The sequence below is a fragment of the Dama dama genome, chromosome 14 (genome assembly GCF_033118175.1).
Source record: "Dama dama isolate Ldn47 chromosome 14, ASM3311817v1, whole genome shotgun sequence".
NCBI classification, from domain to species: Eukaryota; Metazoa; Chordata; class Mammalia; order Artiodactyla; family Cervidae; genus Dama; species Dama dama.
In genome coordinates this window covers 25,101,047-25,125,294 of record NC_083694.1, presented here as the reverse complement: position 1 = coordinate 25,125,294, position 24,248 = coordinate 25,101,047, and the positions used below count along the sequence as shown (strand labels likewise).

Genomic DNA, 24,248 nt, shown 5'->3' with positions numbered 1-24,248 from the left:
TTTATAACTTGTTTCCTGGTTAACTTTAAGAAATCCCCTCTTGCCTGATGTTCCGGTCAGCTATTGGTGCATGACAAACTGCTACAATATTTAGTGTCTTAAAATCACCATTTTTGCATTGTTGGTCATTTTGTAGGTGAGGAATTCAAGGAGGGCTTGTCCAGGTGGTTCATCTGTGGTCCACATGCCACCAGCAGGCATGGCTGGGCCAGAGAACCCCTTCCGAGGTGACTTCTCCTTTCATGTCTTGTCTTGGTGCTCCTTGGCATTATGCCTCCCCTCTCCCTCTGCAGTGCTCATCTTCCAAGGCCTCGCCATGTGGCTTGACTTCTGTTAGCATGGCTTTCTGAGTACTCACCCTTCTTAGATGACAACTGGATGCCAAGAGATAAAGGCAGAAGTTGCCATTCCTCTTGAAGGTAAGGCCCAGATTAGACAAATTCTCTTGGTCAGGACAGTGACAGGAAGAGCCAGATTCAAAGGGAGAGAAGTCGGAATGTAAAAACATGTAGTTATCTTTAATCCTTGTTATGTAAATTTTTCTTTCATCATATTCTTTGTATTATGGTGCAAGTTATACATTCAGCCTTACGGTTTGGTTTTGAACAGTCATATCAGTATAGTTTTCTTTAATTTCAGAAGATTTACTTGTTCACTCATTTTTACAGAATTTTTATTGTATGCCTGGTCCTATTGAGCTTTGGGAATTCAAAGGTTAACAATTCAGAAAATTTATTTGCCTGCATATGTTCTGATTTGGGGCTGAACAGGGAATAAGTAATAGGCGGTCCAATAAAACAGGGTAAGAGGATGCAGAATGTCTATTTTGGGGAAAGGAATGCTAACTTAGATATCATAGTCCAGGAAGGCTTCTTCAGAAGAAGTGACATGAGCAGAAACCCAAATAATGTGAAGAATTGAGCCATACAGTAATCTGAGAGAAGGCATTCCAGGTAGGAAATAGTAAGTGTAAAGACCCTGAGGTGAGAACAAGATTGGAGAACCAGCACAGCCAGTGTGTCTCAAGTGAAAAGACTTAGGGGGTGCCGGGGGGAGTCAGTAATGGAGAGGAGCAAGGGGCCTTTTAGGCCACAGTATGGAATGTGGGTTTAATTATTCTGCCGTGAAGGTTTTTTGAATGGGGAATGATGTGATCTAGTTTTTTTTTTTTATAAAACACGTGACTTTTTTTATTAATAACTTTGTATTTTGAAACATTTATAAACTCACAGGAAATCATAAAAAATAATGCACAGAAGTTTCATTTACCCAGTTGTTTTACATTTTACATAACTATGGTACAAAATCAAAACCAGGAAAAGACATTTGTGTAATTTTGTCTATTTCTGTGCTATTTTAGCACATGTGTGGATTCATGTAATCCCATTGAAGTCAACACAAGAACTGTTCCATCACCACACAGACCTCCTTCCTGCTGTTCCTTTATGGAAACAACCACCTCTCTCCCACCATCTCTAACTCAGGGCAACTGCTAGTCTATTCTCCATCTCTATAACTGTATCACTTTAAGAATTTTATATGAAAGTAATCATACAAAATGTGACCTTTAGGTTGGCTTTTATTCACCTATTCTAATGCCCTTGTTGTTTAGTTGCTAAGTCGTGTCTGACTTTGCAGCCCAGTGGACTTCAGCATACCAGGCTTCCCTGCCTTCACCTTCCTTCCTGCTTCCCTTTCCTTCACCATCTCCCAGAGTTTGCTCAAACTCATGTCCATTGAGTCAGTGATGCCATCCAACCATCTCATCTTCTGTGTCCCTCTTTTCTTCCTGCCTTCAATCTTTCCCAGCATTAGGATTCTTTCCCAATGAGTCAGCTCTTCACATCAGATGGCAAAGTATGAGACTGATTGAAATTCTTGTATGTATCAGTAGGCTGTTCCTTTTCAGTACTAATATTCTGTGATGTGGAGGTAGATCCTAGTTTGTTTAACTGTTCTCTTCTTGGGGGCATTATGTTCATTTCCAGTTTTTGAGTGCTTCATATAAAGCTGCCCTGAACACCTGAATATAGGTTCTTGTGTGGACACAATTTGTTTCTTTGAAATAGATGCCCAGGAGCATGGTTGCTGGGTCATATAATAAATATATGTTCATTTTTTTAAAGAGGTTGTCAGACTCTTCTGGAGTGACTGTGATTTCTGTCAATAACGCTAAGAGAGATTCGGTTTTTTTGCATCTTTGTCGCGATCTGTAGCTTGTCTTTTCATCCTCTTATTTCCTTTTATACATTACTTTCTGAGGACCATGTCTAAAATCTGTTTTTCAAAACTGTGTCGCAAAGATTGTCTCCAGTGTTTCCTTTCAAAGTGTTATGGTTATGTTTCACACTTAAACCTGTGATCTATTGTTAGGTAACTTATGTGAGGCACAAAGTTTAGGTCAAAGCGTTTTTTTTCCCCTGTGGTATCCAGTTGTTCCACCATCATTCGTTGAAAAGACTTCTTCCTCCACTGAGTCACTTTTACACCTTTTTCAAAAATAAGTTGGTCAGTGCTAGCAATGAACAATTGGAGTTTGAAATTGAAAATACAATACCATTTACATCAGCACCAAAAAGAAAGAAAGAAAAACAGAGACTAACTCAGCGTTGTCTTCCCAGTTTGGTCTGTAGATTCAGAGCAATCCTAGCAAGTTTTTTTTAAGAACATTTGTTTCTAAAGTTGATGTCGAAGGGCAAAAGTTTATCTTCTAAAGTTTATGTGGAAGCACAAGTATATTCTAAAGTTTATATGGAAAGGCTAAAGTTTATTTGGAACCGCAAGAGCACAGTATTAAAGGAGAGAATAGGGACTTCCCTGGTGGTCCACTGGTTAAGAATTCACTTGCCAGGGCAGGGCAGTCCCTGGCCCAGGAAGATCCCACGTGTCTCTGGCCCTGAAGCCTGTGAACCATGCCCACTGAAGCCCGCATGCCGTGGAGCCTGTGCTCTGAAACAGGAGAGGTCGTGGCGGCTGAGAAGCCTGTGCTCCACAGTTAAAGTAGCCCCTGCTTACCACACCTGAAAGCCTGTGTTCAGCAACAAAGACCCAGCGGAGCCAAGATATAAAAAGTAAATAAAAATTTAAATAAATAAAGAAGAGAATAAAATTGGAGGACTGGCACTACCCAGCTTCAAGATTTATTATAAAGCTGTGATAATCAAGACAATGTAGTACTGACAAAAGGATAAGATAAATCAATGGAACAGAACAGAAGCCAGAAATAGACCCATGCAAATATATGCAACTGATCTTTGACAAAGGAACAAAGACAGTATCCTAACAGAAAGGATAGTCTTTTCAACAAATGGTGCTGTAACAACTGTACACTCACATGCAAAAAAAAAAAAAAAAAAAAAAACTAGACATAGATCTTAAACCTTTCACAAAAATTAACTAAAAATGGTATTCTTAACCTTGGGGATCTGTAGTTAGAATTTAAGGCATCTAGGAACCTACATGGGGCTTCCCAGGTGGTGCTAGTATAAAGAACCCACCTGCCAGGAGACATAGGTTCAGTCCCTGGGTGGAAAGATCTCTTGGAGGAGGGCATGGCAGCCCACTCCAGTATTCTTACTTGGAGAATCCCATGGACAGAGGAGCCTGGCTAGCCACAGTCCATAGGGTCACAAAGAGTCAGACATGACTGCGTGACTTAGCACGCATGCACACACATGTAGACATGAGCCTAAATGTGAAAAATTTTTAATTTCACCAACCTCTAACTGAATTTTAGCATTTCCCTGAATTATGAACGTTGGCGACAAGACAGAGTATACCTGGAACTGTGAACTTGTAGCTATTTCTCTGTCACCTTACAGTCTTTGCAGATATCACACAATACTGTTTATACCCATACTACTCCACAATTAGTTTTATCAGACTTGCTGTTTAAGATATTAATAAGGAAGTGCATGTACTGTTATTCAAAATTTTGTTTTCCTAACAGTTTGATAGCTTTTAATACCATTGATTTCTTTGTAATCCTTTGTATTTTGCCTTATGCATTAAAGCACGTTTTTGACAAGGAGTCCATAAATTTCACTGTAGTCCCAAAGGAGTTCTTAACATAGAGGATCATCTGAGTTAGAACATCCATGGTCCAGGGGAGAATTGATGTGAGCTTGGTGGGAGAATTAAGAAGTGGAGCTGACCCCACTTTGGGATATATTTTGAAGGTAAAACCAATAGAAAGTACTGTAATTAGATGTGGATGTGAGAAAGAAAATAAACAAAGGTTACTGTTAGAATTTTTTACGTAAGACCTAGGTAAAAGGTTTGCTACTTGCTGAAATGGAGAGCACTTGGAGAGAAGTAAGTAGGTTTCTATTTTATTTTATATCAGTTTGTTTTGCTATCATACCTAAGCAATCATTGCCTATCCTAAGGTCACAGAGATGATTAACTCTATGTTTTCTCATAAGAGGTTTATACTTTTAGTGCTCACATTTAAGTCTTTGATCCGTTTTGAGTTAATTTTTTGTTGTGAGAAAGGTGTTCATCCTTTTGCAGGCTATGCCTGTGTCTCAGGATCCTTTGTTGCAAAGACTAATCTTTTCCCCATAGAATTGTCTTGGCAACACTGTTGAAAATTGAAGGTCCATTGGTAACAAAGTATTTTCTGTAAGTTGAAAGTTGCTACTTTTAGCTCTTAAATTTTAGCTTTTTTTGAGTACTTAATAGAATAGCAGTTGCTTTTTGATCAACAGCTGAGGAAGAGTTTCTCCTGTTATGCATCTGTCTCATTTGTAAGCCAATGGATTTTGTCCTTAAATCTTTAGAATTGTTGATGACTTCTTCATTGCAAAGATAAGAATTGTTCTGTTAGAAACTGAAGAAGGTAAGAATTGTTATTTTGAGTCTTCTACTTAAAGTTTTGACACAATTAGGTAAGGAACCATTTAGGAAGCTATAAAAATAATCCAAGTAAAAGATGATAGTTTGAATCAGGTAATACCTGGGGGTAGAAAGAATCTGAATATGTTGTATCATAGAGTTGACAGGATTTGCTAATGGCTTGAACATAGATGTGGAAGAATGGAATCCAGTATGACTCCCAAATTTTAGACCTGAAAAACTGGAAGGATCAGTTGGCCTTAACCAAGGCAGGAAGTGACGGGGAAAGATCCGAGTCTGTCATCATTAAGATACCTATTAGTGAAACAGAATTGTTGAGTATGAACCAGCTTTTCTTTGAGAAATAATGTAATACATGAAATTTTTTAAGAGCTTTTGATGGAGCATTGTTTAAATCATCTAAACCTCCCCTCCCACCCCACCCCCCACCCCCGCCACACACACTTTATGGGATATAAAGTTCTCAGGATGTTTTTTACTATAAATAAAATAAGTAAATAATTTCTTAAAATAATAAACTATAAAATACTAAATGTGATGTTTGTCAATAAGAGAGTTTTAAATTATTATTAAAGTCGTAAACTAAGAATCCTTTCTAAATACAATAGGGATTATTTATATGAAGCTTTATTTTGAGACATGATGACCTGGCTTTAAGATCTACATTTGTGGGACTTCCCTGGTGGTCCAGAGGTTAAGCCTGTGCTCCCAGTGTGTGAGGTTCAGGTTCAGTCCCTGGTCAGGGAACTAGAACCCACATGCCTCAACTAAGAATTTACATGCCATAACTAAGACCTGGCGCAGCCAGATAAATAAAACTAAATAAATAAAAAAATTTTAAAGAAAGGTCTGCATTTTTATATTTAAAATAAAAGATGTTTTTCACAGCATGGTGTTGACATAGACAGACATATAGATCATTGGATTATAGAATCAAAATAATATTTCTACAAATATTGGGATAATTGTTTTTTTTATTTTTAAATAAAGCACAAAGGCACTGGTGGGAAAAGGATGACCTTTTCAGTAGTGATGGAACAATTGGATGTCCATATGCAAGAAGAGTGAACTTTAATCCATATCTTTTATGACATGTAAAAATTAACTCAAATGATCAAAGACCAATGAAAATCCAAAGCTACAAAACTGCTAGAAGAAAACATAGGGTAAAATTTTTTCTACCTTGGATCAAGCAAAGATTTCACAGATGTGATACCAAAAGTGCAGTCTTTCGAGCAAGTGGTTTAATTGAACTGCTCTTCAAAGGATGCCACTAAGAGAATAAAAAGACCACAGACTGAGAGAAAATATTTGCAAAGCATATTATGTGATAAAGGATATTTCATGAACTGAACAACATAACTCAAAACTCAACAGTAACAAAAGATATTAAAAATAGGCAAAAGATTTGTACAGACACCTCACCATAGAAAGTATACAGGTGACAAACAGATGAAAAGGTGCTCAATGTCATTAGTCATTTAAGGAAATGCAGATTAAAGCTGCAATGAGATATCACTGCGAACCTTAGAATGACTGAAATGAAAGAGACTAATTATTGGGCATTTCATGGACGCCGAGTCTGCGAGAGCATTTGTGGGTGCCAAGTAGGAGAGGACCAGGAAGACGCAGCTGAAGGTGTACGGATTTGAGCCTTGGCATTTCTAACCCAGGATCTAAAAATGCATTGTGATTCCTGTCCATTAGACTGTAAAGTTATGTAGGTAATCTTGGAAACTAATGACGACTGAGTTGGAATGAACTTTAGGCTATTTTGGACCACTCCAAAGAATGTGGGTTCCTAGAAACCCTCCCAGCTTTGCTTTTGTTGAATTTGAAGATCCCCGAGATGCAGGGCTAGATGGGAGAACACTATGGCTGCCTAGTAAGATGTCAAATGGTGAAAAAAAATCAGAATTGTGGTCCACCTCCATCTCAAAAGGTCATCACCCTTGAAGTGGTTATTAAAGGAGGAGTCCTGCACCTTGCTGCCTATCTCCAAGATGGAGAAGCTCTCCCCCAGTCAGAGCAGGTCTCTTGATAGAGGTAGAAGAGAGGGATTGCTGTCCTAGGAGGGAAATCACAAACCATCCTGGTCTTTCTCTAGGTCTGGTAGCCAGTGTAGGTCAAATGAAAGGAAATAGAAGACCGGTTTGCAGGAGGAGCAGTATACAGAAAATAACTTCTTTGACAGGAGTATGTACAGAAAATTCAGGTTTTGTTTGAGACTTCATAAGCTCGATGCATTCTTAAGATGTTTTAGTTGTTCACATTTGTTTGTTTCTTGGAACAGTGACACATAAGAGTGTAATTCTTTGTGGTTTGGAAATGGATCAGTTGAGGTATGTAGTATCAAGAATACTTTACAGTGTCCCCTGAAGCACAGTTTAATTTGCTTTGAATTTTAGTCTTGCATAGACTGATGATGAAACTCTAACTCCTGTCCAGCTAAAGTGTGATGTTTATGGAAACAAAACTGGCAGAGACTGAAGACTTTTTGCATAGCTGGGATATGGTATGCAGCTGTAGTTAAGCAAGCAGTCTTTAAGAGCTGCTGTGAACACACACCAGCAGGTGAAAATTAAAGCTGCGCCCTTAAACTCGGTTAGAGGTTTGAGAGTTCCATTGGTGTTTGCACTGGACAAGAGGTTTTCCAGTTGGTGTTGAATCCTAGAAATTTCAAGAAAGTTAGTTTGCCTTTGCTTTGGGCCAGAAGTTCTGTTTGAGATTCCCTGGTGGTGGGCTTCCCTGGTGGCTCAGAGGGTAAAGCATTTGCCTGCAATATGGGAGACCTGGGTTTAATTCCTGGGTCAGGAAGATCCCCTGGAGAAGGAAATGGCAACCCACTCCAGTACTCTTGCCTGGAGAATGGCATGGACGGAGGAACCTGGTAAGTTACAGTCCATGGGGTTGCAAAAGAGTTGGACATGACTGAGCAACTAATGCTTTATGTGATGGCTGGTAAGCTATATAGTCCATGGGGCTGCAAAGAGTTGGACATGACTGAGCAACTAATGCTTTCATGTGATTGCTGTATATGAATCAGTTCAGTTGCTCAGTGACTCTTTGCAAGCTCACGGACTGCAGGACTCCAGGCTTCCCTTTCCATCACCAACTTCCGGAGCTTGCTCAAACTCATGTCCATTGAGTAGGTGATGTCATCCAACCATCTAATCCTCTGTCGTCCACTTCTCCTCCCACTTTCAGTCTTTCCCAGCATTGGGGTCTTTCCAGTGAGTCAATTCTTTGCATCAGGTGGCCAAAATATGAGAGTTTCAGCTTCAGCATTAGTCCCTCCAATGAATATTCAGTACTGATTTCCTTTAGGATTGACTGGTTTGATTTCCTAGCAGTCCAAGGGACTCTGAAGAGTCTTCTGGTCCAACACCACAGTTCAAAAACATCAATTACTCAGCGCTCAACTTTCTTTATAGTTCGGCTCTCACATCCATACATGACTACTGGAAAAACCACAGCTTTGACTAGATGGACCTTTGTCAGCAAAGTAATGTCTCTGCTTTTTAATATGCTGTCTAGGTTGGTCATAGTTTTATTTCCAAGGAGTAAGTGTCTTTTGATTTCATGGCTGCAGAAGTAAGTGTCTTTTGATTTCATGGCTGCAGTCACCATCTGCAGTGATTTTGGAGTAAATAAATAAAATCTGTCACTGGTTCCATTGTTTCCCCATCTATTTGCTTTGAGGTGGGTGCAAATGTCATGATCTGTTTTTTGAATGTTGAGTTTTAAGCCAGCTTATTCCCTCTCTTCTTTCACTTTCATCAAGAGACTCTTTAGTTCTTCTTCGCTTTCTGCCATAAGGGTGGTGTCATCTGTGTATCTGAGGTTATTGATATTTCTCCCGACAATGTTGATTCCAGTTTGTGCATCATCCAGCCCGGCATTTCGCATGATATACCCTGAATATAAGTTAAAGAAGCAGGGTGACAATATGCAGCCCTGACATACTCCTTTCCCGATTTGGAACCAGTCTATTGTTCCATGTCCAGTTCTAACTGTTGCTTCTTGACCTGCATACAGATTTCTCAGGAGGCATACATATAACCATCTCTAAGAATTTTCCACAGTTTGTTGTGATCCACATAGTCAACGGCTTTGGCATAGTCAGTAAAGCAGAAGTAGATGTTTTTCTAGAACTCTCTTGCTTTTTCAATGATCCAACTGATGTTGGCAATTTGATCTCTGGTTTCTCTGTCTTTTCTAAATCCAGCTTGAACATCTGGAAGTTCATGGTTCATATACTGTCGAAGCCTGGCTTGGAGAATTTTGAGCATTACTTTACTAGCGTGTGAGATGAGTACAATTGTGCGATAGTTTGAACATTCTTTGGCATTGCCTTTCTTTGGGATTGGAATGAAAACTGACCTTTTCCAGTCCTGTGGCCACTGCTGAGTTTTCCAAATTTGTTGACAGATTGAGTGTAGCACTTTCACAGCATCATCTTTTAGGATTTGAAATAGCTCAATTGGAATTCCATCACTCCACTAGTTTTGTTCACAGCAATGCTTCTTAAGGCCCACTTCACTTCACATTCCAGGATGTCTTGCTCTAGGTGAGTGATCACATGATTGTGATTATCTATATCACGATCTTTTTTGTATAGTTCTTCTGTGTATTCTTGCCACCTCTTCTTAATCTCTTCTGCTTCTTTTAGGTCCATACCATCTCTGTCCTTTATTGAGCCCATCTTTGCATGAAATATTCTCTTGGTATCACTTATTTTCTTGAAGAGATCTCTAGTCCTTCCCATTCTATTGTTTTCCTCCATGTCTTTGCATTGATCACTGAGGAAGGCTTTCTTATCTCTCCTTGCTATTTTTTGAAACTGTACTTTCAGATGGGTTTATCTTCCTTTTCTCCTTTGCCTTTCACTTCTCTTCTTTTCTCAGCTACTTATAAGGCCTCTGCAGACAACCATTTTGTCTTTTTGTGTCTCTCTTTTCTTGGGGGTGGTCTTGATCACTTCCTCCTGTACAGTGTCATGAACCTCCATTCATATTTCTCCAGGCATTGTGTCTATCAGATCTAATCCCTTGAATCTGTTTGTCACTTCCACTGTATAATCGTAAGGGATTTGATTTAAGTCATACCTGAATGGTCTAGTGGTTTTCCGTACTTTCTACAATTTAAGTCTGAATTTGGCAATAAGGAGTTCATGATCTGAGCCACCATCAGCTCTTGGTCTTGTTTTTGCTGCCTGTATAGAGCTTCTCCGTCTTTGGCTGCAAAGAGTACAGTCAGTCTGATTACAGTATTAACCCATCTGGTGATGTCCATGTGTAGAGTCTTCCCTTGTGTTGTTGGAAGAGGGTGTTTGCTATGACCAATGCATTCTCTTGGCAAAACTCTGTTAGCCTTTGCCATGCTTAATTCTGTACTCCAAGGCCAAATTTGCCTGTTACTCCAGGTATCTCATGACTTCCTACTTTTGCATTCCAGTCCCCTATAATGAAAAGGACATCTTTTTTGGGTGTTAGTTCTAGAAGATCTTGTAGGTCTTCATGGAACCTACAGCTTCTTCAGCGTTAGTGGTTGGGGCATAAACTTGGATTACTGTGATATTGAATGGTTTGCCTTGGAAACGAACAGAGATCATTCTGTCATTTTTGAGATTTCACCCGAGTACTGCGTTTTGGACTCTTGTTGACTCTGATGGCTGCTGCATTTCTTCTAAGGGATTCTTGCCCACAGTAGTAGATACAATGGTCATCTGAGTTAAATTCGCACATTCCCATCCATTTTAGTTCCCTGATTCCTAAAATGTCGATGTGCACTCTTTCCATCTCCTGTTTAAATCAATTTATCTTGATTCATGGACCTAACCTAACATTCCAGGCTCCTATGCAGTGTTGTTCTTGACAGCATCAGACTTTACTTCCATCACCAGTCACATCATAGTTTGGTGGTGTTTTTGCTTTGGCTCCGTCTCTTCATTCTTTCTGGTGTTATTTCTCCATTCTTCTTGAGTAGCATATTGGGCACCTACTGATCTGGGGAGTTCATCTTTCAGTGTCATGTCTTTTTGCCTTTTCATACTGTTCATGGGGTTCTAAAGGCAAGAATACTGGAGTGGTTTGCCATTGCCTCCTCCAGGGGACCACATTTTGTCAGAATTTTCCACCATGACCTATCTGTCTGTGGGTGGCCCTACACGGCATGATTCATAGTTTCACTGAATTAAGGCAACTTGGTTCATAGTTTCACTGAGTTATGTATATGAATACATAGCTCTTTATAACATTCTTTATTTGGAAATTTGAGACTATTCAAGATAACTGTGACCTCCAGTGTAAGGATATATTGTGGAGCTGAACTTTGAGATGCTGTGCAAGAATTTTTTCCATACTGTCATTTGTAATATATTTTGTGAGAATTTTTTTTTTTTTTTTTTTTTTTTGAGAATTCTTGGGATTAAAGTTTTGGTTACAAATTGTTGTTTTAACCTGAAAGCCTGTTTTTTCCTTAAAGAACTAAAGTAATCTGAGCTTGGTATCAAGTCTTGGTATAACATTTGTATTGGAAGCCATACTTACATATTTTCTTGTAAAGTGTTTTGAAAAATAAAATGTTAATATAATTGTGTAATAGTTGATCCTACTATTAACATAGTTCTTGTCCCATAGAAGGCAGTTGGTTACACAAATCTTATTTTGTAAAGAAACACAATTGAGGGTTTTGCACTGAAGGAAGACTTTGGTTGTCTTACCTAAGTGATGGTACACTTTTAGAAGTAGAAACCATTTCAAAGTTCATTATATTCAGTGACCAACATTTTAAAATGCAGTTACAAGATACATTATAATTTGAAGTTTCCCTAAAAAAGAGAAAAACTTTTATCATTAGTATGAAAACTTCCCACAAATCTTTAAAATTTGCTTCCATTTTATGTAATTTGAGATATTCCATGGGAATTCTACATTGATCCATCATGATGTAAAATGCACTTTATGACTCAAAGATAACTACGGAATTGAATATGGAGGCACACATAACCTTCCTCTTAGAAATGTAGAGGAGTTGTAATTTCAAGTTTTTATACAATTAGATTAAATCATAATACAACAACAACAAAAGATTAACTGTACTAAGAATTGACAAGGACACAGAGTATATGAATATATTACTGTTGGCAATGTAAGATGGTACAGCTTGTTTGGAAAGCAGTTTGTTGATTTTTAAATGTTAAATGTACACCTGCAGTGTGTTATTGCCATGCTGCTTTGCATAGGTATTTACTGAAGAGAAAAACGCATACAAAGACTTGTAAGTAGTCCAAAACTGGAAATGAACCAAATGTTTGTCAACAGAAGAATTAAAAAACAAATGTGATATAGCCACACAATGGAATGCTGCTCAGCAATAAAAAAGTTAAATACTGATACATATGACAACTTAGGTGAATCTCGAAATAATTATGTTGAGTAAAAGAAAGCAGGTAGTATATGCTGTATGATTCCACTTACATAAAATTCAAGAAAATGCAAACTAATCCATAGTGACAAAACAGATCAGTGGCTGCCTAGGGTGAGGGGATTTAGGGAAGGACTAGAGAGAGAGGTTAAAAAGGAATCATCAGTAAAGTGCACTCCATTTTTAAAGTGCAGTCGTTTCCTAAGACCAGAATGTTTGTGAACCTTTGCCCTGTAGAGTCAGGTGACCCTTAGGCTTATCAGACAGGTGGTGGTGAAAGTGTTAGGCTTCATTCTGCAGGGTTCATTCTGCAGGGTGGAGCAGGATTTGAGAGAATTGAATATGTATTTTAGGAAGATAACCCTGGCAGCATTGTAAGGGGTCCCAGGGAGGGGGAATTTAGAAAAGAACCAGTTAAGGGGACATTACATTTGGCCTTGACTGAGGTTCGAGGTAATAGGAAACAGACTTGATAAAATTGATAGAATGTGTCACCAGTGAGAGGGAAGGGAGAAACCTGCTTGGTATTTGGGGGACAGGTGGGGATCATCATATAAGATCGAGAATCCTGAAGGAAAACATGTTTGGGGCAGGAAGGAGGTGGGTAGACTTCACTTTCTTAAGGTCGAGGAGAGTCTTAATTCTAAAAGTAGTCTAATTTATCAGTTTTTTCTCTTAAAAAATGTACTCTTCCTGTCTCTCATGTTAATTATATTTTTTAAAAGATTTTATTTTATTTGTTTAAGACTTTTCCTCCCTTTGTCTCTAGATATCATTGACCCTGCAATCCTGCGCCCAGGCCGCCTGGACAAAACACTCTTCGTGGGTTTACCACCCCCAGCAGATCGTCTCGCCATCCTAAAAACTATCACAAAAGTGAGTAAAGGAAATGGTATATTTTTGTATATGTTTCTGACAGTTTAAATAAAGATAGGTTTAAATATTTGTCCAACCTGTATCTCCCAAAGGAGAAAGTGAACTATTATTTATAATTTTTTAAATTAATTTTTATTGGAGTGTAGTTGCTTTACAGTGTTGTTTCTGCTCTACAGCAAAGTGAATCAGCTATTTGTATACATCTGTCCCCTCTTTTGGGGACTTCCTTCCCGTTTAGGTCAACACAGAGCACTAGAGTTCCTTGTGCTCTTTGATAGGTTCTCCTTGGTTGCCTATTTTACACGTAGTACCAGCAGTGTATACACATATGTCAATCCCCGTCTCCCGTTTCCTCCCACCGCCTTTCTTTCCTCCTTAGCACCCATACACTTGTTCTCTACTACTTTTGCTTTGCAAATAAGATCACCTTTACCATTTTTCTAGATTCCACATATATGCGTTAATATACGATATCTGTTTTTCTCATTCTGACTTCACTGTGTATGGCAGTTTTTAGGTTCATCCATTTCTCTACAGGTGACCCAGTTTCGTTCCTTCTTATGGCTGAGGAATATCCCATTGTATATATGTCCACATCTTTATCCATTTCTCTGTTGACGGATATTTAGGTCATTTCCATGTCCTGGTTTTTGTAAATAGTGCTGCAATGAATATGGGGTGCTTGTGTCTTTTTGAATTATGGTTTTCTCCGGATATATGCCCAGTAATAAGGTTGCTGGGTCATTTGGTAGCTTCATTTTTAGCTTTTTAAAAAGCCTCATACTGTTCTGCATAGTGGCTATATCAGTTTGCATTCCCACCAGTGGTACACGAGGGTCACATTTCTTCACACCCTCTCCAGCGTTGATTGTTTGTAGACTTTGATGATGGCCATTCTAACTGGTGTGAGGTGATACCTCATAGTTTTGATTTGCATTTCTCTTGTAAAAGTCTCAAGATTACACAGAACTATATTGAAAAAATCTTAATGACCCAGATAACCACAATGGTGTGGTCACTCACCTAGAGCCAGACATCCTGAAGTGTAAAGTCAGGTGGGCCTGAGGAAGCATTACTATGAACAAAGTTAGTGGAGGTCATGGAATTCCAGCTGAGCTATTTCAGATCCTGAAAGACGATGCTGTTAAAATGCTACACTCAATATGTCTGCAGTTTTGGAAAACTCACCAGTGGCCACAGGACTGGAAAAGGTCAGTTTTCATTCCAATCCCAAAGAAGGGCAATGCCAAAGAATGTTCAGCTACACACAGTTGCACTTGTTTCACAAGTTTATAAGGTTATGCTCAAAATCCTTCAAGCTAAGCTTCAGCAATATGTGAACTGAAAACTTCCAGATGTACGAGCTGGTTTTAGAAAAGGCTAAGGAACCAGAGATCAAATTGCCAACATCTGTTAGATCATAAAGAAAGCAAGGGAATTCCAGAAAAACATCTACTGTGCTTCATTGACTGTGCTAAAGCCTTTGACTGTGTGGATCACAGCAAACTGTAGAAAATTCTTAAAGAGATGGGAATACCCGACCACCTTACCTGTCTCCTGAGAAACCTGAATGTGCATCAAGAAGCAGCACTTAGAACTGGACGTGGAACAACAGACTGGTTCAGAATTGAGAAAGGAGTACTACAAGGCTGTGTATTGTCACCCGGCTTATTTAACTTATATGCAGAGTACATCATGCGAAATGCTGGGCTGGATGAAGCACAAGCTGAAAACAAGATTACTGGATGAGATATCAGCAACCTCAGAAATGAAGATGATATCACTCTAATGGCAGAAGTTGAAGAGGAACTAAAGAGTTTCTTGATGAAGGTGAAAGAAGAGAGTAAAAAAGCCGACTTGAAACTCAGCATTCAAAATTTAAGATCATGACTTCTGGACCCATTACTTCAGTACGGCAAATAGAAGGGGAAGAAGTAGAACCTGTGACAGATGTCATTTTCTTGGGCTTCAAAATCACTGCGGATGGTGACTGCAGCCATGAAATTAAAAGACACTTGCTCCTTGAAGGAAAGCTATGACAAACCTAGACAATGTATTAAAAAGCAGAAACCTCACTTTGCTGACAAAGGTCTGTGTAGTCAAAGCTATGATTTTCCAGGAATCATGTATAGATGTGAGAGTTTGACCACAAAGAAGACTGAGCACTGAAGAGTTGATTCTTTCTAACTGTGTGCTGAAGCAGACTCTTGAGAGAGTCCGGTGGACTCCAGAGATCAAACCCGTCAATCCTAAAGGAAATCAACCCTGAATGTTCATTGGAAGGACTAATGCTGAATCTGAAGCTCCAGTACTTTGGCCACTTGATACAGAGAATCGACTCACTGGAATAGACCCTGATTCTGGGAAAGATTGAAGGCAAAAGGAGAAGATGGAAGCAGAGGATGAGATGGTTGGATGGCATCACCGACTCAGAGGACATGAATTTGAGCAAACTCCAGGGGATAGTGAAAGACAAGCGAGCCTGCTGTGCTGCAGTCCATGGGATCGCGAAGAGTTGGACACAACTTAGTGACTGAACAACAACACAGTGAGGCCCCAGAAAGCTCCCTGCCTGCTTTCATCATTTGACATTATAGCAAAAAGAAAGTCTGTGAACCAGAAAGCAGCCTTCACCAGACACTGAACCTACTGGCATGGCTTAGAGTTGGACAAAGAGTCGAACGTAACTTAGTGACCAAACAGCAGCCATGATTATCCAGGAGTCTTGTTTTTCTGTTAATCCATCCTGGTCGAGAATGGGCTTGTTTGATGTTGATGTTCTGTAAAAAGGTGTTTATGTTCAACAGAAGAGCACCACTGCCTAGCTGTGAGCCCAGCCAACTCATAGCAATGCCATGGACCACTTGCTGGATGTCAGGGCCTGCTTTTCTCTGTCTTGGTGGCTTTATATTTCCAGATTTTTATGTCATGAACATATAACTGTATATTAGGGGGAGGGGTGTGGGGAATTTTTTTCTAAACAAAAACGTAAATATTGAGGTTAAAAGGGAAAGACCTAGAATTTGCTAGAAAGGCTTTTTGGGCAGCTTCCATGCACAAAGTTGTGACTGTTAAAGAAAAGAAAAAGCAGAAGACTGATAAAAATCTGTACAGCTTCGAAAGGAACTTTTGTGGACTTGTGGTTTAGACTGTTAAAGTGTCAGTTCTCAACATCTGTCCATGCTAAAGGCTAAGGAGGGCTGTGGGCCATTTTTTCTTAGACTTTGTTTTTGTAGCAGTTATGAGTGCGTCTTGTTCTCAGACCCATTCCACAGGAAGGAACCCGCTCAGGCCTGGGCAGCTGGGCACATTTTGTTGCCCTCTGAGGAGAGCTCCTTGCACTGCATTTCACATCCTTACCTCACTTTTCCCTTCCAGAGGCCTGGAATGTTTAAAGATCTGTGTCGATGGCTAAAGCTGAAGCAGGCTAGAGGGAGGGAAGCAGCATCTCTCACTTCAGGGCAGAGTCCACAAGGCGGACCTCCCCCTACAGGTTGTCTTTCTAAAGACTCAGCCACAATGAGGCGAGCTGGCATTTTTAATGCTTAGTAAGCCATGGTATTTCAAAGTGTGCTAGCTTTTTACTTAATGTCCCCAGATTGTCTTATATATACTCTTTCCATTTTTTCCAATTAATACTCGAAATATTATGGTGAGATTAGAATAAAATTCTTCAGTCTTGGTCTGAAATGTGTAAAGATCTGTAGGTCAGACCAGCTTTTCAGTATCTCTTGGAGCCTATGTTTCTTAAGAGAAAAATGAGCAACGACACACTCCTTCTTTATACTTTGTATTTGGTGATTCTGGTAATCATGTGGTAATGAGAGGCTTATCATTAAAAACCCTTGGACAAGTGGGATTTTTTTCTTTTGTAATTTCCATTTCTTCCCTATAAATGTCATTAAAACTTACCCTTATCTCAGAAAGTCAGAAAGGTTATTTGATGTCTGCCACATGCTTGGAGATAATTATATGCAATCTTTATTGTGCAAAAGCTTTTAAGTTTAATTAGATCCCATTTGTTTGTTTTTGCGTTTATTTCCAATATTCTGGGAGGTGGATCATAGAGGATCTTGCTGTGATTTATGTCAGAGAGTGTTTTGCCTATGTTCTCCTCTAGGAGTTTTATAGTTTCTGGTCTTACATTTAGATCTTTAATCCATTTTGAGTTTATTTTTGTGTATGGTGTTAGAGAGTGTTCTAGTTTCATTCTTTTACAAGTGGTTGACCAGTTTTCCCAGCACCACTTGTTAAAGAGGTGGTCTTTTTTCCATTGTATATTCTTGCCTCCTTTGTCGAAGATAAGGTGTCCATAGGTATGTGGATTTATCTCTGGGCTTTCTGTTTTGTTCCATTGATCTATATTTCTGTCTTTGTGCCAGTACCATACTGTCTTGATGACTGTGGCTGGAAATAGAACTGCCATATGACCCAGCAATCCCTCTCCTGGGCATACACACCGAGGAAGCCAGATCTGAAAGAGACATGCACCCCAATGTTCATCACAGCACTGTTTATAATAGCCAGGACATGGAAGCAACCTAGATGCCCATCAGCAGACAAATGGATAAGAAAGCTGTGGTACATATACACAATGGACTATTACTTAGCCATTAAAAAGAATACATTTGAATCAGTTCTAATGAGATGGATAAAACTGGAGCCCATTTTACAGAGTGAAGTAAGCCAGAAAGATAAAGACCAATACAGTATACTAACGCATATATATGGAATTTAGAAAGATGGTAACAATAACCCTATATGCAAGACAGAAAAAGAGACACAGATGTACAGAACAGACTTTTGGACTCTATGGGAGAAGGCGAGGGTGGGATGATCTGAGAAAACAGCATCAAAACATGTATATTATCAAGTGTGAAACAGATCACCAGCCCAGGTTGGATGCATGAGACAAGTGCTCAGGCCTGGTGCACTGGGAAGACTCAGAGGGAGGGGATGGGGAGGGAGGTGGGAGGGGGGTTCAGGATGGGGAACACATGTGTGCCCATGGCTGATTCATGTCAGTGTATGGCAAAAACCACTACAATATTGTAAAGTAATTAGCCTCCAACTAATAAAAATAAATGGGAAAAATAAAATAAAAAAAATAAAATTATATGCAATCTTTAAAATCCCACTGAAAGACCCAAAATTCTCAGTGTTTTTAAAATGTGCTCCAGATGACTAAAACATAAAACATCTCACCTAGAAGTATAACTGTTAAATTTTCATGAGCTAAGATAAAAATATCTGATAGAATGATGTGATATTTATTAAACACTCTGTTCTAGGTGCTTTACATATATGAATATGCTTAGTCCTTGCAACTGCTTTTTGAACTCTGTGGACTGAATATTTAAATATTCAAATGAATATTATTTCCATTTTACTGATAAACTATCTCTCGACAACAAGATACAGAGATGTGTGTTTCTTTTTCTTTTTTATGGTATTGAAGTATAGTTGAAGAGTCCATCTCCAAAACTCTCCATTTTGCAGCCTAAAAATCTGTCCCCATTAAACTCCCCATTCCACCCTACCCCCACCCCTTGGCAACCACCTACTTTCTGTCTCTATGAATTTGACTACTTTGTCAGCTTCCCTGGTGGTTCAGGTCACCTGCAATGCAGGAGACCCAAGTTCATTCCCTGGGTTGGGAAGATCCCCTGGAGAAGGAAATGGCAACCCACTGCAGTATGCTTGGAGAACCCCACGGACAGAGGAACCTGGCAAGGTACAGTCCATGGGGTTGCAAAAGTCAGATTCTTACGAGACTCTTTTTCTCTAACAGTTCCTTTGACTCATCTTTCCCTAGTCATGAAATTATTGAGACATCCATTAGAGCTCTATTAAGAGGGGCTTCGCTGATCGCTCAGATGGTAAAAGAATTTGCCTGCGATGCAGGAGACCTGGATTTGACCCTTGGGTTGCGAGGAGAAGGGAATGGCAACCCACTCAAGAGTACTTGGGAAATCCCATGGAGAGAGGAGCCTGGTGGGCTGTGGAGTCCATGAGGTTGTGGAGTCGGACACGACTGAGCATCTAGCACTTTCACACTTTCAAGAAGTGATAAAATCAGTAGTGAAGAAGACCAGTATAAACAGTTCTAAATATTTTCATACACATATAAGTATCATTTTAATAAATGAGCCTCTGTAGTATTTGCATATTTGATTTTATAAGCTTACTAATATTGCACTTAAAATTTTTCTAATTGCTCCCACTTGACAGTAAATAGAATTGACCTTTCATTTTACTTCTTACTGAAGGTCAGAAACATTTCCACATTTCAGTTAGGAATAATTAAATTTTAATGATCCCAAGATTCCTCAGCCTGCATTTCTACTCATTGGAAAGTAATGTTGCTAGTGAAACTTTTGGAAGTATCTTAGGTTGACCACACCACAAACACCCCCGAAAAAAGGACAATTTGTTACTTTTTTCCAATTGATAATATATTGGGAGTTAGTTTCTCTAAAAAAAATTTCCTAAGAACTAGAAAATTTCTAAGAATTTATTATTCTTCTAAAATATTGCTTTTAGATAAGCATTTGTTTATTGTGTTCCTTTATATATTGAGCTTTCTCAAAATATTTAACTTAAAAGAGTGCCTTGAATATAGGAAGTTGGCAATTGCTCCCGGTATGTAGTTGTTAAGAAAAGTTTCTCCTCTAGGTTCTCATAAAGAAAGCACTCAGATGTGATAGATGTTTTCGATAATATCCATGTCAAATAATAGCACAATAATAACACAATAAACACAATATAAGCTTTTCAGTACTGAAGCTGGTGGTTATCCTTACATAACTAAAAACGGGTTCATTAAAAACAACTTGATGAAAGGTCAAAGACATGCATTCTGAGATGCATGGGCCTCTGTGAAAGTCCAGCTTGACCCAAGAACAGAATTTAGAATTTGAGAAATATGAAAGAATTATCCTCAGGTATTCCTCCATGAGTTGATTTCTTATGATTGAGTTTTTGATCAAAACAGGACAGTAGACAGTCTGAAGTAAAATTCTGTAGCAGTGTAGGGAACGTCCATATGCTAGGTGACAATCAGGGTAAGGTTGATGGTTTCTCAGGAACATTAAAGACTCTCGTAAGGGCTCAGGCCTAATGAGGAAGCCTCTCGTCCCACCACATGCTGCCTCCTACGGTGGACTGGGACTCAACAAGGCAGTGTTCTCAGGCTTTCCCACTGTAGACATAGCTTGGAAAGTCCAAACATTTTTCTCCATCATGATAAATCTTTATTGCATGTTCATCATCACTATTTAAACAAGACTTCCCCTCCCTCTCTTAAATGTAGCACCAAATTATCTCTATTTAACTGGTAATAAGATCCTGGGTTTTTGGGGGTAATTCCCTGGTGGCCCAGTGGTAAGAACTTGGTGTTGCCATGGACTTGGGCTCAATCCCTCATCTGGGAGCCAAGATCCTGCCTCCTTGAATCCCTGCCCACCTCTGCCCCCTGACAAAATTGAAAGCGTTGATACTAAAAGGAACCTTCAGTTCAGTTCAGTTCAGTCGCTCAGTCGTGTCCGACTCTTTGCGACCCCATGAATCGCAGCACACCAGGCCTCCCTGTCCATCACCAACTCCCGGAGTTTACTCAGACTCATGCCCATCGAGTCGGTGATGCCATCCAGCCATCTCATCCTCTGTCGTCCCCTTCTCCTCCTGCCCTCAATCCCTCCCAGCCTCAGGGTCTTTTCCAGTGAGTCAACTCTTCACATGAGGTGGCCAAAGTACTGGAGTTTCAGCTTCAACATCAGTCCTTCCAATGAACACCCAGGACTGATCTCCTTTAGGATGGACTGGTTGGATCTCCTTGCAGTCCAAGGGACTCTCAAGAGTCTTCTCCAACACCACAGTTCAAAAGCATCAGTTTTTCAGCACTCAGCTTTCTTCATAGTACAACTCTCATATCCATACATGACCACTGGAAAAACCATAGCCTTGACTAGACGGACCTTTGTTCGCAAAGTAATATCTCTGCTTTTTAATATGCTATCTAGGTTGGTCATAACTTTCCTTCCAAGGAGTAAGTGTCTTTTAATTTCATGGCTGCAGTCACCATCTGCAGTGATGTTGGAACCCCAAGAAATAAAGTCTGACACTGTTTCCACTGTCTCCCCATCTATTTCCCATAAGGTGATGGGACCAGATGCCATGATCTTAGTTTTTTAAGCCAACTTTTTCACTCTCCTCTTTTACTTTCATCAAGAGGCTTTTTAAGTTCCTCTTCACTCTCTGCCATAAGGGTGGTGTCATCTGCATATCTGAAGTTATTGATATTTCTCCCGGCAATCTTGATTCCTGCTTGTGCTTCATCCAGCCCAGCGTTTCTCATGATGTACTCTGCATATAAGTTAAATAAGCAGGGTGACAATGTACAGCCTTGACGTACTCCTTTTCCTATTTGGAACCAGTCTGTTGTTCCATGTCCAGTTCTAACTGTTGCTTCCTGACCTGCATACAGGTTTCTAAAGAGGCAGGTCAGGTGGTCTGGTATTCCCATCTCTTTCAGAATTTTCCACAGTTTATTGTGATCCACACAGTCGATGGCTTTGGTGTAGTCAATAAAGCAGAAATAGATGTTTTTCTGGAACTCTCTTGCTTTTTCGATGATCCAGCAGATATTGGCAATTTGATCTCTGGTTCCTCTGCCTTTTCTAAAACCTTAGGGGTCACTTAGTCTGTCTAGTTTTACATGCAACCGGAGAGAGAAAGGAAAAAAAGCACCAAAATTGTCTGCTGAGGTCACCCAGAGAGTTTATTTTCCCGTGTTTATTTCACAGGTCAGAGTTTCTTGAATCTGTGATAGATGGACGTTTGCCTTTTATCGTATAATAGCAGCTAGCATATGTACAGTTTGTGAAATTCTTAAACATGCCCCGCTGCAGGGACACCTGCTGAGCATGTGCTAGAAGAAGGTGATGGCTCAAGGTGCCAGGTTGTCTCGCTCTCTGCTGGGAGCACCTGCTGAGCTGATGTTTACACTTGAGGTTTAATGACACGTGTTTACACTTGAGGTTTAATGACATGCTGTTTTCCTGTATACATATTTCTTCTTAAACTGTGTCCATGTAATATTTGCCAAAAAGGAAAGCCAATATGCAGTGCAGATAGAAGTTATAAATCAGAATAATAAAGCACATATAAGCCTACTATCTAACATCGTAAACTTTTTAGGCTTTTGTTGTAGAGCAGTTTGCTTATTGTTCTCTCCTGGTCACAGGCAATGTTATTTCTCCCTTCTGAGCCAACCTCACACTAAAACTAAGCTAAGATATATACATCAAAACTAATGACTGCTTGTGTATTTGCCATATTTAATCAGGCAAAGGAAATGTGATTCTTCACCTTTGGAAAGATTGAGGGTGTTGGGTTTTGTTCTTGGTGTTTTGTTTTTGGCTGTAGTGCTTGCACATTTTTCACACTTCACCAGCATAAATTGTTTGCCTTTGGCTTCCCCAAGTTTGGGATCTGCTTCTTAACCTCATTTCTCAAAACTGAGATTTGTAAAAATCTGTAACACTAGTCTGGGAGTCAGTTATGGTCATTCAGTCAAGCAGCCGTTACTATCTGTTTAGAACCTATTATGTGGGGAAATACTGATCTTTATTAGCACCATGCTCTAACCAACTGAGCTAACCGGCCACCTGATAAATACTGATCTTTAAAGTCTCAACTAAAGTGGATGTTTCTCTCTCACTTAGAATGGTACAAAACCCCCACTGGATGCAGATGTGAACTTGGAAGCAATTGCTGGTGACCTTCGCTGTGATTGTTATACGTAAGTATGTCAGTCTAGATCACTTAACTCTCTGAGGCCCCGTTTCCTCATGTGTAAAATGCGGGAGAGTGATAGCAGGAGGATTAAGTTAGGATACTGTAAAGCACCCAGGGTCTGGCTCTTCCTCCTCCTTAGAGACAAGACCACCCATTTTGAGGCTCTGAGGAGTTCTCAGGAATAGGGGCGTCCTCTCGTATGTCAACCGCTGGTGTTCAGCCACCCTGACTACCATCACTGCCCTTCACAGCTTGTCTCTCTGTCCTTCCAGAACATTGCAGGAGACATCTCATGACCAGCTGCCAAATTATCTAGGTGCTTCAGTATTTAAAAGAAAATAATCTACAAGCTTTCAAGCCTCAGAATGCATTTTTCATAGCATACCTATTAATATCTACACAATCTATATGAAAACAGGAGGTCAGATATTTCTACTTTCATAGTGTGTTGTGGTTATGAGTTTTTGTTGTTTTCTTCATTATCATAAAACTTCATTATAGTAACTTTCCCAATTTTGGCTCACAGGGAAGGAAATGAAATTCACATTTAACAGGGCACATCTCTCCCTCCATTTTTTTTTTTTTTTTTAATGAGAGGGTGAACCTCAAAACATGTGGGATCTTACTTCTCCAGGCAGGGATCGAACCCATACTCCCTGCCGTCAAAACATGGAGTTTTAACCAATAGACCACCAGGGAGTTCTCCTCTGGCTTATTTTAAAGCCCTGTTGATTGTCCACAATATACTTGGTGTTCATGATATTCCTGTAGCTCAAGGCCAAGTAAATGTGCTTTCTGAAGCTGAGTCAGTCAAGGAAGGTGGTGTTTTAATCTTTGAGGTCTTCTAGAGTCTATTGTTCACAGTGTAAATTTATATCCAAAGAATATAGCTACTGATACTGATACAAACACTCAGTTCTTTCCAGTTCTGGTTGAAGAATTTCACAATACTGTCTCATGAGATGATTACACTTAAAACCATGCTACTCACTTTTAGGGAGTGTGGCCAGGATCCAAAGTCTAATTTCCAGTTTTTTCATACGTAAACATCTTAGGGATCTGAATCTTGATCTTTGTTCTGCTACCGCAACCCCAGTGCTCCTGAGAGATTTGCTGCACTCTGGTCAGGACTCTTGTCTCACTTAAGAAAGCGGTGACTGTCTCAGTGAAGGGGAAGTGGTCAGTCCCAGGCCATGGTGTTGAAGGGCCTGTGTAAAAGCCCTGCATTACCTTTAAGGAGAATGTACCTTTTCCCCTCATGGGGAATCAAATGCGTGCCAGTCTATAGT

General features: G+C 39.7%; 1 protein-coding gene and 1 pseudogene across 2 annotated transcripts in view; both read left to right on the top strand.

Annotated features, from left to right (window-relative positions):
- Positions 1-24,248, top strand: part of NVL (nuclear VCP like) — a 90,304-nt gene that overhangs the window by 47,607 nt on the left and 18,449 nt on the right. For both annotated transcript variants that reach the window (XM_061160132.1, XM_061160131.1), the window contains exons 19-20: positions 13,055-13,161; positions 22,887-22,963. In XM_061160132.1, coding sequence (XP_061016115.1) covers positions 13,055-13,161; positions 22,887-22,963 — 184 coding nt within the window. The remainder of the gene's footprint in view (positions 1-13,054; positions 13,162-22,886; positions 22,964-24,248) is intronic.
- On the top strand, positions 6,540-8,362 carry LOC133069587 (serine/arginine-rich splicing factor 3-like; annotated as a pseudogene).